Raw genomic sequence first — 17,462 nt, 5'->3', positions numbered from 1 at the left:
CCGTTTTGTTTTATGTCCAAGAATAAGTACAGCATATTCCAGAATGGAACATTTGTTTCCCTTACTTTACAAACGAAGTCTGTCTTTAGTTGCCATGGCAACTGCATGTAACACCTCTGCTCGTTGTTGTGTCACTGACCCCTGACCCCTGAATTGTGTTGGCTCTGAGATATCAAAAACATCTTTTATAAACTCAGTCACAGCACAATTTATACCAAAGAAAAGCCCCGTGCCTGTTTATAGCCTCAAACTCTACTATTTAGATTAGCACTCCCTTGGGGTGTCCACTGGTTTTAGATCCCTTTACTTTTATACAATTTTCATTATTCAGTTATCTTATATCAAACAGTTTATGTATATTTTATTCTCAGCATGTCTCAGGTGAGATATGTTTTTGCGTTCTTGTCTCACCAAGAATATTCCTCGTTTGATTGTGTGCCTTTCTGTGTTATTGTATGTTTTGCTCTTGTGTTTCTTCAGGTACTCCGATTCCACTAACCACCTAAAAACATGCACGGTGTCTACAAATTGGCCGTCGATATGAATGCGAATGTGTGCGGTTGCCCGTCTCTCTGTGTTTGTTGCTGCTTGTCTGGGGTGTATTCTGCCTTCACTGGTATTCAGCTGGGATTGGCTCCCCGTCCTGCCCGACATTGATTGGGATTAAACGATATAGATGGTCCTATAGTGACGGTTTGTGCGCCATGTGATGTAAAATCTGCAGGAACACTAGCCAGCAGCCAGAGTAACATGCACAAACAAGAATTTCAATTCACGCAGGTGAACTTGCTCGGACTGTGATATTGGCACAGAGCACATGTGCAAACACACTCTCCTTTCTGTTTTGACAAGGTTTCTTGAATTACGCTTCAGTTTTTTGATGTACTTTCTGCTTTTCTTGTTCTTTCTGAATTGTTTCATTTCCCATCGCAGCAAATAAAAATTATTCACAAAGGTTGCATAACGCAATGTGACCACAACATCACTGGGTTCACCTTCTCTCTTCTCTGAACCATTCACAGTGTAGTTCGTAGGTATTTGATTATTTAAAAAAAAAAAAAAAAAAAAACATAACCATGATCTAGTTTCTTTCCTCGGTTTGATCATAATAGAGAAATAACATTTATTGTGTGTTTCCAGTTTATCTAACCCACATCACAGCTCCGGGACTTCACATAAAGGGCCTTTGAAATGAAACATTATTGCACATCTATTGAAAATCATGACCAACAAATATAATTGCAGCTTTTAATTAAACAGTTTTAGTGAAATTTGCTGCAGTTAAATTAGTTGTCATGTTAACATTGCAGTAAAAACTTTCGTTTTTTTAATCATGTTGGGATAGTTAAACGCTTTTATGCACTTGTGCAAATGTTTTGCTCTCAGTATTCCAGCTGGGGGAAATTGATATTGGAGAGAGACTTTGTGAGACAAATCTGATTACGTCTCATCACAAGCAGCCATTTGGCACAACAGTTGGTATTAGGTTGACAGACATTCACACGTTCCTCAGATCGGCCACTGTTCAAAGTTGTTAAATTATTTCTCCCGAACATTGAGTGTTCTCGTCCTTTGAGTCTGAATATCAAGACAACACAAACACCCTGACAAATATGCCCTAGGTCTGAATTATCAGAGCTTATAAACAACAAAGTGGCAGCTGTTTAGAGCCTACATGACAGCAATGAGCATGAGCAGAGTGATTGTATGAGTATAATTATTTCTTATCAGCCTAGATCCCTTTATATGGACAGCAGCTGCCCATTACCACCTTTAAACCACTCCAAAGCAACAACAGCTAAAATTAATGCAGCATGTTTATATGTATATTAAATTAAAAGTTTCATGATGACGAGTTTTACTTTGCAGCGGCCAAGTTTTGAACTTACCTGTTGGTGCACTTGTTTGACAGTGACCTCTAAAATGTGGAACAAACCGTCTGTTGAACGAGTAAAAATTGAGTTAACGTGCATGTTCATTGGTGTTTTCTGCGTATTTTCTTTTGTAGGATTAACAACAAATGTCGAGGTGGTACCAAGTTGTACCATTCTCCTCTGGAGCTTTAAAATTAATCCCAGACACCTCAACTGCATTCACTGCAGGTTTGACAGGAGAGATGTATGAGAGATGGGAAAGCGATCAGGAGAGGGGAGCGACAGAACCGTTTTGACTTCAAGAACTAAAAAAATCTCGCCCCGAGAAAAGCAGAAAAACCTCTCTAAGCTCTCACTGGCTGATTGTATGTTTCATCCTACAAATGGACACAAGTATTAGGGGACCACGGAGGACCCCTGTGAGTGTGGTGTCTGCTGTGTTTGGGACGTTTTGCAGAGGCTTGGTGCAGCTCCTTCTCCTGAGCTATTGAGGTCGGAGCTCTCTAAGCAATCTGGACGTCTCTCTATGGAGTGAACGCTCTGCTGTTAGCACACTGGGGAGTGTCTGCTGCGTTAATGTTTGTTTGTGATTTCTTTGGAGTTGTTCATAGTATTTTCTTTCGATTCTTTATTCTATTGTGTCTGTTTAGAGGCAGAGAGAGAAATGTTTTGCTTCCACGGACTCCTGAAGTGTACCACAGAAATGACAAAGACAAAAAGTTTGCCCGACAATTTGAGCGATAGCTCTGACATGAAAACATTCTCTAATTAATTTTTTTTGGATTCAATCTGACTGTTTGTGTTTACTTGAACACAATGTGGGTGTAAAAAGAGTTGAAAATGACTCACTGCGGAAAATGAAAGACACTGCACCCTGAGCGAGTTTGCTGTGTTTGAGTATTGTCTGTGCACTTCATTGTGACAACAAATTAACACGCTACAAATCTGTGAACATGAACAATTTCTTTTATTCAGTACTTTGTGTATATTTGAGAATGGGACAAATTACAAAATCTATTCTGGGAATCCATTTTTAATTTTAATAATCATATAAGAACAACTTAATGCTGGATTGAAATCACAATCAATAGCAGCAGTTGTGTCACTGCTGCACAGTTGAAGAGGAAGCATTTAAATAAATGTTTTATTGTGTGAGTTTTTTTTATTGTTCAGTTTCGTCTCTAACATCTTATTTAGGTGACCTTCGTTTCTGTTCTATCCTGGAGTGTTTTCGCTCAGCCTCGCCAAAACAAGCAGATAGGACACCCCAGCAGCTCTTATCTAAGTTTCTCAGAGTTGAGGTCGCAGTGAGCAGCGTGACTTTGCAGTCTCCCAGACCTGGTGAGTAGCTCTTAGTTAGGGGACACGCACGCACACACACACACACACACACACACACACACACACACACACACACACACACACACACACACACACACACACACACACACACACACACACACACACACACACACACACACACACACACACACACACACACACACACACACACACACACACACACACACACACACACACACACACACACACACACACACACACACACACACACACACACACACACACACACTTTTTTTAATGTTAGGGTTAGGCAGGGGGCAGGAGCCAATCCCAGCTCACTAAGGCAGGCACCTCCTGTACAGACCACCAGTCCACCAGAGGACAAACACATGGCGACACCGTGCTAACCTCCATAGCACCATGCCGCCTTGGCAAACATCACATAAAATGAAGAATACAATAATAAACCGTGTGGTGATTCATTCTGCACTCGAGGGTGTTTACTAATTCTGCAGCCATTAGAAATGATCCAATGCAGTTGTCTTCTGTGCAGCTGCAACAACTTTCAGTGGGGGCTCCCTCTGGGTGAGGTGTGTGAAGCATATTCAAGTCAACTGGTTAATGATAATGATAATGTCAATCACACCTGACAAATGCTCCCTGTAGTTTGTAGTGTTATTATCAACATAAAAAAACACCCATAAATTGACTCAGAGTGTCACAGTGTCTTTAAGCAGAAAACGAGGGGAAATATACTTTTTTAGCTATGTCCAAACTCTCACCTCTATACTTGACTTGGAAAGTTTTGCTAAGAAACCAGCAAAGTTTGCAGGATAAAAGTTGTCCATTGTGCTTTCAGCAGCAGCCAGATTTCCTTCAATTATAAATGATTCAGCTTCTCCTCCTTTCCTTATTCTCCAATCTTATTCTCCTGATCCCTCTTTCTTCTGTCTCTCAGTCCAAGCTATTACTGCTCCTCTAAACACCTTCAGCCTTTATCATTCTTTTCTGCCTCCCATCTCCATTTATCATGCATGAATTCTTTTAATGGAGTGAACCAATGGGAGAATAATGGAGCGGCTTGATGGGGATCCAACTGATCCCTGATGACTATATGACTGTACATGTTTAAAATAGAAACAAAGACCAGATTACTGTTGTGTCATCATATTCACCCCAGGTGTTACAGCAACCACTGTTTCCCAAAGAGTGCAAAGAGTTTATCGAGGCAAACTTAAATCTACAACTTTCTCACCAAATGCAATAACCACACTCAAAATGAATTTTCTCTTGGAGAAACTCTACAAAAAACTGTCATTCTTAAAATGGTGCCATCAGTAGGAATGTCCTTGGTAATGACTACATTATAGCTGATATTGCCCGTCTCCTCCAAAGAGTTCTTTTTTTCCCCTTAAATTGAAAATTAATGATTCCCCTCTCTTCACTATTGTAATTTGTTCGCCATAATAAAGCTGCTGTCTGACACTGTTGTTTCTCTTCAGATTTGTTGCACTGGCCCTTTGCAGTGGAAAAGGGTCGCCGTTATTTGCAGATCTAGAAGCGTCTGTAACTTCTCACTCAAAAGCAAGCTTTTTTTGACCCACAGGGAAGACTTTAACGTACCGAAACCATCCAGGACAGAAACTTTACAAATGATTCATTTCCAACATAAATATCTCAAAGCAACTTCAGCCGTCACAAAACTACCAAATATTTTGTTGTTTTATGGTCGTTTAAATGGCAGTTCAATTACTTGATGTTACGGTTAATATAAATACACATAAATAAGTTATTTTCTATTCAACATATGTTATGTGGCTCAGGGTATTTATTTTTTTTCGTCAGTCTTGGACTTGTCAAAAATGTAATAAAACATTGATATATATGCATCGTTATACTTTTTGTAGCATCATATCTAAAATTTACTACCCTCTTAATGCATTAAGGAGAAAATTGTCCCTTCGTAAAACTATTATAAAAATAGTACAGATTAATACCTTTTTCTGCTTTTTGGGGGGTAAAATGTTTGTAGTAACATCAGTCCTGGTCGAAATGATACAAAATATATAAGATAACAGTTTTTTTTGTGTTCCTTTTTTGAGTACACAGAAAAACCTCTTTTCTTAAGGTATCAAAAACAGTCCAGCAGTGTCTCACCTGTGGAGCTGCAATGTTGAGTGCAGGGTTGGCCAGTTCAAATCTCTCCTGGGATTTCTCTCTGGCGAGACGGGCGGCCTCCTTCACCTCTTTAAACTGCTCCGCAAACTGCAGGAGAAAGGAAGAGGAGTCAGGGAAACCGACTAATTCAATGCAACAAGGAACATGTATTGTGATGCATCGTCTGTCTTTTCTAACATCTATATATCCTCACTCTAATGCTGCTTCCCGACTCCAGACTGGCTTTAGGGGTAGCTTATCAATTTATTGCTCAAGTGATAGGTTGTCAGATTAATCCATCGATTCATCCATCCATCAGCCACAAATAGATATTTTTGGACCGTGGGAGGAAACCGTATCACCAGAAGACCTACGCACAGGGCGAACAAGCAAACTTCACACAGACGGCCTTTCGAGCCCAGCATGGACTTGAAACCAAGCCTATTTTCACTATGAGGCTAGATTGTCATCCACTGTATCACTATGTAGAAAGAACAACCTGAAAAGTGACGGTCATTTTGTATTCACACGATCAATTTAAAAATTGTCCAAAAATCGAATTGAGCAGAATAGTGCACATATTATATTAATGAAAATTATTGTGGATCAAGACTTGCAGGTTTCATTGAAAAACCTTGTTACTGAACTAAATGTAGTTGTGGTGGTACTTCTACCAGCTAAAAACTATCAAACCAACATAGGATTTAAAACAAAGAAATGAATTTCTGTGTCACACACATTGATGACAATCTGCCTTAAAGAGGCTGCCGCTGTGGTTCCTTGTACTTGTATTGGTGTGTTTCTCTGGCACATGGGTGGACCAGTCAGACATATAATGTCCGCTTTGCATTCAGGTTTCAATTGAGCCAAATTGAGCTCAGATTATATGGATAAAACGAAACCTGTACTCATGGTCCTGGTCTGAATCTGTGAACTGTAGATGATAAGGGGTTTAATGGGGAAACTAACCTTTGAATTTTAAATGACAAATAGGCCAATGTCGTGGGTAATATGAACGTTTGGTTTGCTCATGCAGACAGACATGCTTATGACAGCTTTTATACCTCAACACATTTCCCCCACAGTTGCACAAGAGTTATTTTTAATCAAACCAAACCAACCAAGCATGCTTGTGTATCATACATTCAATAGTCTAAGCTCACTGTGCTGCCGAGGCTTGTGTTGGATAAATTCTTCTGTTACAGGTAGCCACGGTGTAATGAATGCACAGCAGTACTTTGGGAAGCGTCGTGAGTGAAATCTGAATGAATGAAAATATTCTAAATGCATCAGCTGTAGGTACTAGACCCGCTAATCAAAGTGAGAAAAGCCCTCTGATCCTTTTCCTGTCCTTTACATGGTCCTTCTTTATCATATCTATTCATTCTGTTATGAAGCGCAAGCTCTTTGAGGCATTTTCTTTGAGTTGTGCCGCAGTGGGTGTCCGCCATGTTACCTGCTGCAGCTGCTGCTCTGTGGAAAAGCCCAGGCCGTAGACGGTGTTGGCCCGGCTGTCTGCCCACTGGCCAAACTTCTGGGAGGTTTTGGTGAAAGTCATGTTTGGGGTGATGGTGCTGTTGATGATGGCCTAACAACACGGTGAATAACGGCAATAAACAATTAGGATGAAAATGATCTCAAAACTGAAAAGAAAGGACGTACAAACATGTTATTGACCATAATAGGGAGCAAACCCTTCAGCTCTTTGGCCCACTCCCTTTGGGATTCCCTCTCATCCAACATCTTATTAAACAGGACTACTTGTGCTGAATGTTGTTGATCTGTGGCAACTCTACAAGGTTTCATTTTTAATATTGCTGCACTGTTTTTAACTGCGTTTTATCATTTCATTATCAAATGTGATCTTGAGTGTCACTTGGTGGTGGTGGTGGTGGTGGTGGTGGTGGGCAGCGGGCCCTGTTGCCATCCTTTAACACACACTGTTGGAATGGAGGAGGATTTAGAGCTTGTTTTTTAGGTTGGACATCCACTATAATGGGGAACCACTGGAGAAGAACGTGAGCAAAAAAAACAAAATAACTGAACACCCTGGACACAGTAGAAAAACTAAGTGGAAAAGCTTGTTGTGGTGTGCGATGATCTGTTCAGTAATATTCTCCAGTGAACAACCTGATAAAAACGGATTTGTTGCCAAAGGATTTCTTTAGTCTCCTCTCCAAAAGCCTCGAGCCTCGGTGCGGCAAATTGGCACCACTGGCTTATAATAAAGTGCATTTTTAAAAATAAATGTTGTTTCATTCAACAATATCTTGCTAGTGTTGGGGGTTCCAGTTGCTTAAATGTTCGCTATGTTACAATCATTCTACAGACAGCATGCACATTTGACTAATGGATTTCCACTCATGGCAGCCAAAGAGAAAACAGATCTATTTTTTCATTCATATAATCTAACAATCCCAAAGTGGGCCAAAAGAGAAGCAGGGCAGAGGAATAAAGTACCCCGTAGTGAAGAGTCCCTTCCCTAATGTATAAAAGGAGCTTGCTGGTTGAGGATAGAAATCCTAGCATGTCAGTGTGTCATATACTCATAAAACTTTAAATAGAAATAGTATTTGATTTTAACTCACTTTTTAAGGCCAATTAAAATCAATCAGAGCTAACAGATCTTTTGGAAAAGCATGGTCTGCAGACATTTTTACTGGTAGTCTGCGAAAGATGTAAAGTGATGTTGTACCCCCTGAATGCCTCCACATTGGCTTGTTTGTGACTCAGAACAACAATTTAGTTGGGCTTATTCCTTTCCTGCGGACTTGTAATAACAACAAAGACTTCCCTAAATCTAATTCGAACCCTTACTTTAAAGTGATCTTAATTGGTGATCAAAAAGTGAGTACCTACTTCTTGCCTGTCATTAGTCAAACTCTATCGTAAATGTAACCTAAAATAGAATATTAACTTTTAAATTAAATAGCTTTCTTTTTGTTCTTTTTTTGGTGCCTATAGTGAAATAAGCCCTCGTGGGTCAGTGTATATAATCAGGTTTATGCCCCGCCCTGATTAGATGATAATACTGTATATCACACGCATTCACACATTGTTTCTGTGCCTTATGGGGACAATGCATTGACCTACTTTACACTCATCTTAAGAAGGCTTATCTGATATTGCTTATTCATTTCCTGTAGGCTCATCCTGATCATAACTACCACTTGACTAATCCCAACATTGATTGCAACTCTAAACTCAACCTAAATATAAATCATGTCTGTACGTGCAAATTGAACGCAGCAAAACTTAGAAACTACATTTGTATTGGCCAATGTAGGATAATATTTAGAGAAATACTTTTAAGGGTGCCTGAGTGGCTACATACGTACATTTGCGTGTGTATTTAGGTCTCCATTAGGGGAATCATATCTTTGAGTAAATCGTGTTGCCACAACTTTATCTCTCTAATAAATATGTTTGTAAACACGTGTTGAGTCCCCACCTTGGTCCCGCCCACGCTGATGATACGGTAGACACTGCGGCTGGCATCGTAGAAGAAGGACACGGTGACTGCATGCTTGCTGGCCGGCAGCCAATTACGTTTGGTCGCCGGGTCGATCTGGAAGACATGGGCTCTTGCGCTGAAGATGGGCTGCTCCCTTTGAAGGACACGACAGAACAAAAAGAAACGACTGCTTTAGCTGGGTTTGTGTCACATTCATTTACAAGGGAGTCTATATTTTGTCAGTTTGGTTGCCCATTCATTGCCATCTTCATGATAGAAATCATGGTGCTTTCCATTATTGGGAGCTCATTATTTCCCCAGAAGCACCCACTGTCAGTGGCAAAGGAGTAATCTCCCTACTTTCGACAATCGTAATATCATGAGAAGCAAAAATAAAGGGGACATTTTTAAATATATGCATTTTTTTATCTTTTCTTTTTTTTTTTAAATGAGCTTAAAAATATAATGCTTGTGCTCCAAAATAAATTTGATGATACCACACGGACTTCCTTGAACTTTTCGGAAAAACTGAAAATATACAGACTGAATGTGGAAAGGATGAAACACGTCACAGGAAAAAGATTGAGAGCACACGAGCACACATCACCTGCTGCAGAGCATCTAATTTGTTTAAGTATTGCGCTATCAATCATTCAGTAATAACACGTATCACTCTCAGTCCAAACCCGTCACTGTCACACAAACGGAGGTGAGTTCCAGGTCATGTCAAGCATGAAACAGTCTGTATGTGATTCTCCCAGCTGAGCCCGTTTCTCTAGAGAGTAAATCACCTCGGGGGCGTCAAATGTTTAAAAAAAAAAAAGAAAGAAAGAAAGAACTGTCAGAGTGTCACTTCAAGTAGCAAACTACTTTTTAATAATAATGCTCAAGTGTTGAATGGCTAATTTCCTGAAATTATCTCAAACATTTTTGACTTTCTAATTTGCAATTCATATGAGTCACAGAAATGAACAATCACTTGGAAATATGGAGAAACTGTCAGGATCATCAAATACATCAAAGTAGTGTTGGTGGGCTGTGGGTCCTACTGCCATTATTTCCATGTGCAATTCTAATTTCCCTTAATACACCCACAACTCCAAAATAGATGTGACAAAGTGTGAAATGAGATGGTAATAAAACCAGGAATACCCAAGATGAGGTTGTCTCACATTTTCAGTGAAACCAAAAACGGAAGTAAAATCTGATGCGTATCCCCGACAAACAATCCAACACGTTTGATAAGAGACAACTAGTCGTTGTGTGTCTAGAGGCTGAATGTAGCATCACACCAGTGGCAAACGTGTAGCAGGAGTAGAACTGTTGCCTCAGAACTGGCATCGCAACTTCAAGCTCATCTTGACTTTGACAAGCATCTGCGCGTAACACATGGATAGTGTCTTTTGTATTCTTAAATTCAGCTCATCAATGTTCTCCGCAACAAAACAAAGACTTTAAAAGTATGGAGCTATTCGTTACTTTATTTTGCTTTTGACTGGAACAACACATTTGAAAAAAGTTTGGCAGGGTAAAATCGAAGACTGGGAACGTGAGTGCCGCCGACAAAAACAAAACAACAAAAAAAGCTAGGTATTCCTTTGCTGCTGATTCGGTCAACTGGCAACATGACGGGGTATATTCAGAGCATTTTAGAGAGGCTATGCGTCTCAGTAAAGATGTTCAGGGATTCGCCCATCTGCTTACATCCCATTTGAGAGAGAGTCACTTTTGTCACTAAACATAATACTTTTTTTCAATAAAGGTTGTATAAGTTAGTGGTTTACAAATGTTAAACTAATCCCCATCTGATTACATTGCACAACTTCCTGCATATTTCAATAAATTTAATGGTGTTGATTAATTAAAATAGAGCAAACTTCAGTTAATAAGATTTAATGAGCTCCGGTATGAGGAAAGGTAATGAAACACATCATTATACAAATGCATACGCGTCAACCTTTTTCTTTTTTCAAACAAATAATAAACTGTTGAAAAAAAAAATGGAAAAGATACATAAAGTCTTTGTTCACCACGCTGATCAAAGCCAAAAGGACAACACATCTGTACACATCATTAACAGCAAAAGAAAACCATTAATGACTATTTCTTTTATCTTTTCTGTCTAAAATTAAACAAATAAAACATTTCTGGACTCAGTCACGTTTTGCCACAGACCTTGAGGTCATTGACACTCCATTCCTGGTGCAATTCGGCTATTGGTGTAAATGAAGCTGAAGGTTTCCAAACCGCCGGCAGTCCAATTAGCTGTCCCGCTCTCTTTGAAGACAAACCGCACCCGCTGCAGGGACCGACAGCAATGAGGAGCTCATAGAACATCGAGGGACCACATGAGCACTTCGGTGAATTCACGCAACATTACACAGTTAATAGAGTCTGCATGGTGTCAATGTATGCAACGATCTGCTTCCAATGAAGGACAAGTATACACCGACATTAATGAGGATCATGTGTAATGAGAGGAGGCTTTGGTCTTTGTCTGAGCTTGAGAAACAACCACTTATATAGGTCAGTGTAGCCTATATGAACAATTGTTTCGGCTGGGATTGGTTGGAATTACTGTACATTTGCATACAAACAATAGTTGTTATTGTTCCAGCAGGGATTGCCAAAGCTACACTTGACAATACACAATAGCAGATTTAGGTGCCATTCAAGTCCAAGATGGCTGCAGCTACACATGAATTTTACTTTCCCCTCGACGAACATAGAGGACAATTATGGGTGTTTTTCAGAAAACGTCTTGTTTATAAATATCATAAAACCCTAAATAAAACATCAGGACTGGATTAACTTTTTTTTGCTTTCATAAATAAGCTAATAATTCCTTCACTGTTGTTCACCCACATTGGAGAACCACTTGGACTTTGTTTCATTGCTGAAATGAACAGGGATTTCTATGATAGTTCCCTCCAGGACACATAAACAGAACACAGGACTATTGATTTTATGCAAAGCTGTTTTCAGAGCACACAAGAACTCCTTAGACGCAATTTTTGTCCATACAGTTTACGGTTGTTTAGCCCAGTGGAAACTGTTGCAGACTGTCACCTTTCTCTTTCTTTCACAAAGATGTCTGTGAGGGCATGAATAGCTGCATTATACCAGCCTGATGGGCCTTTGGTGTACAGATAAGAATTTGAATCAAATGCAGTGCAAACAATAGAATGCCAAGTAACAAGTTTACCCGAAGAACTTTGAAATATTCAAATCTGGAAGTTCATTTAAATGGTGCTGTGCAATTTCTTAATTACTGCTTACCAGATTTATTTAGGGCATGCTGTACACTTTATGATAAAACAGGTAAAACTGACAACATTTAAAAGGGCCATCCTGAACACCCACCATTTACTTTTAGCCTCTAATATATTAAAAAGGTCCCAGCTTACTTTGTGACTCTCTGGGTAAAGAGTTACAGGATAATGATTAATGAATAATCAGAGGCAACACAATCTTTATCACAGTTTTTGACATGAAATTCATCTTAAAGACATGCTGCTACAAAGCATTGATCAACCTCTCCTTTACCCAAAAGACCCAGAGTTCGTTATTTATCACCTTGGAAATAAATCTTTACCAAGAGTAAAGGTTCATCCATCCATCTTAGTTGCTGCTTAGTGACACAGTGGTGACAGTATGGAGAGTAAAGAAGCCCAAAAATCCCAATCCCCCATCCAGTAAGCGAGAGTGTGGCCTTAAAGCTTAGCTATCTCTTTACCACTCAGGTACACTGACTTTATTACTGCTGCTGCTAAGAAAACCTACAACCGGTCTGAGATGCTTGAACTCTTCCACCGACCCAATAAGGGCATGCCAACCTTTTCTGTGAGACTACCAATTAGAGATGTTGATCCACATCCTAATCTGTCCTTACTCTGCCGTGAATTGTTCCCGTGCAATCTGGAGGCCCTCATCAAGTGAAGCCAAAATTACGATGTCATCTGCAAAAAGCAGAGTCGCCCTGTTGCAAGGTCCCCGATACCCATCCTTCCTCAGGGACTCTCAAGTGACACCGTCGTAAGCCAAGTCCACAAAACACGATCACAATAGATTTTCAAAATCATGTCCACTTAATAATCTGCAAGAGTGTGAAAAGCTGGTTCATTGTTCCACGACCAGGATGGACTCTATATTGCTTCTCCTCGTTTTTGGAACTGAGGTTATTTGATGCATGATTAAGATGACCTAGTTTGACAAAATAAGCTTTAGTGCAAAACCATAACCATTATGGCAGTTCCAGACTACACATAAATACATTTTAAATTAAAAGCATCTAAACTGTGTATATCCATATTCTTATTCTTTTTCCAAATAAGAAACATAATACCACAAATGTCAATGTTTGAAGTCAGATTGTTTTTGTTTAGTTTTATTTTTGTAATGCTGACTAACAAACTGTTGAAGAATGTAAACAAAACATCATATAAATCATAATACAAAGTCCACTTTTGACTGAATTGTTTAAAATATCTCTTGTTTTGCTATAACAATATTTTTATCCTGTGAGTTGGTAATACAGGTCATTTTACAGTAGGTGTGAATGCAAATATAAATATAATATATAACTATAATGGTCCCTAAATAAATCGCTTTTTAATCTTTTTTTTTTTAATTCATAAACCAAAGCAGGACATGATTAATGGAAAGAATGTTTCTCAAGTAGAACAAATGTGATTATATTTCCAAAATGTTTACAGTGACTGCAAATATGTTTCAGAAACTTCGTAGCAAAATGTTTGAAAAGCATCTCCCTCATTTCTTCAAGAGGAAAAAATATCTCCTGGGGAAAAGCTCTGTCACTTCAAGCTGCAGAAAATCCAAAAATGTGATTAAACTTAACAAACCAACACTCGTGGGAAGCTGGTACCAGTAAATCCTTTGGACAAAACAAAACTTGGTTCATCCTTTCGAGAAAAAAAAAAAATCTCTTACCATTTATTGACATCTTTCAGTCAACTGGAGAACACTCAGCTGAAAATGTCAGTATATCAGTAGTTGATTCATCGTTTGTCACATTTAATCTGCCACTCTGCAAAAAGTCTTTCAGCTAAACAACTGGAGCAACAATTTATCAAGTAAAAACAGTCAGCAACTAGAGACACGGTGACGTTGCAGTCCGTTAATATAAATCAAACAGAGGTGGACAAATTTGTTTATCATTGTCGAATCAATAAATATAACTTTATTGTTACAGTACCTTCACAGGTCAGCACAAGCCAAGTGCTTCATGGAAGAAAAAAATGCTTTCTCAGGACATACAGTTCAAGTAATATCTCTGCTTAGAATAGAATAGAATAGAATAGAAAATACTTTATTAATGCCAAAAAAAAACTCTGTTGTGCATTATAAAGGTGTGTTGGATTGTAAATGTGGATCTTTTTACACTGTACAGGTCGAAGAAGACCCAAGGTCCCTTTAGATGCTGACTTGAATAATGGATGATGCGGTTGTCACAATTTAGTGAATTAAAAAGAAAAACGAAATTTGGGCAGGATCTGAGGTATGCGGCTGTAATTAAGGTAACAACTCACTATTAGGAGATAAGATCCTTTTTGCTGAGCATCAGTTATGAATCACACAAATTAGCAGCACCATGAAAGAATCTGATCAGACTCAACTGCATAGCAAACAGCCAAAATTAAAAAAGAAATAAAGGCAAATCAATTGTCCAAAAAAGAAATCAAACATCCCCAAAAAATACCGCCTCTGTCAGGATTTTCCTTCGATCATATCTATGATCTTAACAAAGAGTGATAAGTGACTGCTCGTCAGCTCCCAGCCTTCACACAGGAATTAATGTCCCATCATTCATTTGGCCGTCTCGACATCAGTCTTTGAAAAGCCCATCAAGCTAATCAGCTCAGACGGGACGCATCACGCCAACGTTGGATGATACGAGCAGATTAAGACTGGATTAAATTCCTCCTCGGGAGTAAAGACGTGGCACCGCAGCCCGTCGTGGAAGCCTCGTCTGAACTAAGTAGCGCAGTGAAAAGTAGCATGATTCCGTGCGTTAGATTGTTCAGCACACATTCCTGATCCAATTAACATCAATCTGTGTGGCTTTTAATTAAATCAGGTGCCGCCAGAGTGAAACCTTCCACGGCTGGGCGGAGACAGCTGCTCGCATCTGGCAGGCTGAAGAGTATTGAGAAGAATAAGTAAATATAAAGAGTGCAGCCCAAATAAATGGAACATTAAAGTTACATAAACCACCATTACTCAAACGGCTCTTTCCTGACAATATGATAAGTTACCTCGTTCAAATCTAATAAAAGTCCTGAATTTACAGGGAAGACTCAGAAACACAATCTGCAACTTTGAGAGGAAAACTTTTACTGAAGAAGTGGCACTGAAACTTTATTGGGGCCACTTTTGCAGCTCATCTGCTGCTTTTGATTGCCGTCATCGTTGAACTGTGACACTCCAAAATCTTACTCGTCTCCTCACTTCAGGGAATTGTTGTTTATGACAGCGTACAAGTTCAAACCGTCTCTCCGCCTCGTGCAGTTTTATATCACAAATGAATATAAGAATAAACAAAGTAATGAACAGTGAACAACTGATGAAGACAAGAAGCTTTTCCTAATGCAGGCGTGACACTAATGAAACGGTACACCCCGAATTCACAGGGACTAAACAGATGTAGTCAATACTTTTACCAATACTCGAAAACCAACAGGAAGTCTGCCATTTTGCGTTATATGTGATATTTTGGAAACAAGGGCCTCTTAGGGGGTAAGTCCTAGGGGCCTGAAATTTGCCAGCATAAGCAAACGGCTCTTTCGTTCTAATTTATATACATGTGTTACTGAGCCTGTTGAAATAACTGCAAGCAGTAAAATCCTTTTTTTGAAAACATTTCACAATGTTACTCACACCTCAAAGGGTGTGGCTGTGGTGCTCCAATGAAAATGTGATGGCTCGCGATGAAACAGGAAGTGATGTGTAACTCTGCTCTGCATGCTGCAATCTGCCTGACACTTCAACTGCTTGATCAATGACCTCCCCTGATCAAATCTATATGCCAATATCGGTTCACAAACATCGCGCCACCTGCTGGCAACAGGAAAAACATTTTTTTTTATACATTTGTATGTGTTAATATTCACTACTTGGCTGTATTAACCTTAAACGTGGTGTTGTGAGTGTAAAATATGCTGATGATGATGATTCACTGTGCAAATCGTGACTTTTCGTCAAAGGGCATCGCGGCGACCCTGTGAACTTTAATGTGTCGGGTGTGACAGACACACAGGTCCTGCAGTGAGCTGCAGGCCCACATTGGTGCCCCGCTGACAAATCTGACACTGGGTCATTTACATAGCAACAGTCGCTTGAGATTTTGCCGAGGGGAGGGGGGAGTGGGGAATCTGTTGACAGCGTATCACAAGATTGACCTTTCTGGCAATTTCATGTAATATTGTTAACCTACAATTCAATCACCCTCTGACGTGCACAAAAACCTCAACATGCACCACATTCCAATGCCCTTCAGCTTTAATTATACTATATTGGATTTTCATCATTTAAAACGTAAAATTAAAAAACAAAGAATGACAATGAAATATTTCAGTTTACGTGTAATAAATCTGATTTATATACATGTGTTACTGAGCCTGTTGAAATAACTGCAAGCAGTAAAATCGTTTTTTACAATCATGAGCGAATGTTGCAGAGTAAGTATCCTCATTAAATGAATATGACAACTATCCCATCAGTTGATCATTATTTACTTTTCATAAAGTAAAATGCAGCAAAAAGTGTTTCACAGTTTAAAAACAGAGGCCCTCCATTCACCAGTCCCATCAATTCTATTTCTACAAGGGTAATTTTGCTGGAAAGTTTCATTGCTCCTTCTGACATTTAACTCATAAATATGCACTTTAACTTCATGCAGTCAAAGAGACGTGTTACTATAGTGGTAACGTGCAAAGTAAAGCAATAAAAAGAATAATGAAAGAAAGATGGATTACACCGAGGACAGAGCAGATTGAGAGCAGCAGCTCACATTCAGGTGCTTACTTTACTTAGTAGGAAGGTTTCAAGTGCTTGGCTTGAGAGAAGAGAAAGTCTTCTATCCTCTGAAGAGGAGACTTTTACTTTTACAGTTATAGTACATTTTAGAGGCTGTACTTTACTTCTCTTTACCTGAGAGGAAATATAAACTTTCTCTTTCATCCAGTTCATTTTAGACACATAATTATTTGGATATCAACTTAGGTGAAGATCATGAGGACTTTTTCCACGTTGCTCTCATTTACTTTAGTTTCAAGTCATACCATCAGAATGGGAGTGGGAATTTCCCTGAACTACTGTTGCTGTTCAGTCCATCATTTTGGATTGAACGGCAGCTGGTTAGGTCTCCTTATGGAGACTGAGGATAAAAAAAAAAAGGAGATCCCCCCCGCCCTCCCAAAAAAAAGATTTATAATCCAACTTTTGAAACAATCATTTGACTGAAGTATTTAGAGATTAATAACCATTCCATGTAATTCAAGCTACTCAAGGTGTATTACCATATCCCCATACTATTACCAATAGAGACGGTCTTTGGGTTTACTGTGCACGTATCATATATTAGCAGTAAAATTTAGCAAATGTAAAAATATTAAAAAAATTACATGAATAAATCAAAAGGTTAAGATCTTGGTGCT

General features: G+C 39.1%; 1 protein-coding gene across 1 annotated transcript in view; it reads right to left on the bottom strand.

Moving 5' to 3' along the window:
- The window catches only part of LOC308115945 (homer protein homolog 3-like), a 50,918-nt gene that overhangs the window by 20,666 nt on the left and 12,790 nt on the right, over positions 1-17,462 (bottom strand). Inside the window, exons 2-4 of the mRNA XM_080473830.1 lie at positions 8,785-8,941; positions 6,790-6,921; positions 5,334-5,441 (exon numbers count right to left, since the gene is read on the bottom strand). Of these exons, the coding sequence (XP_080329956.1) occupies positions 5,334-5,441; positions 6,790-6,921; positions 8,785-8,941 (397 nt within the window). The remainder of the gene's footprint in view (positions 1-5,333; positions 5,442-6,789; positions 6,922-8,784; positions 8,942-17,462) is intronic.

The sequence above is a fragment of the Lipophrys pholis genome (assembly GCF_963383615.2).
Source record: "Lipophrys pholis genome assembly, chromosome: 10".
In the NCBI taxonomy this organism is placed as follows: Eukaryota; Metazoa; Chordata; class Actinopteri; order Blenniiformes; family Blenniidae; genus Lipophrys; species Lipophrys pholis.
This window is presented reverse-complemented; position numbering and strand designations above follow the sequence as displayed.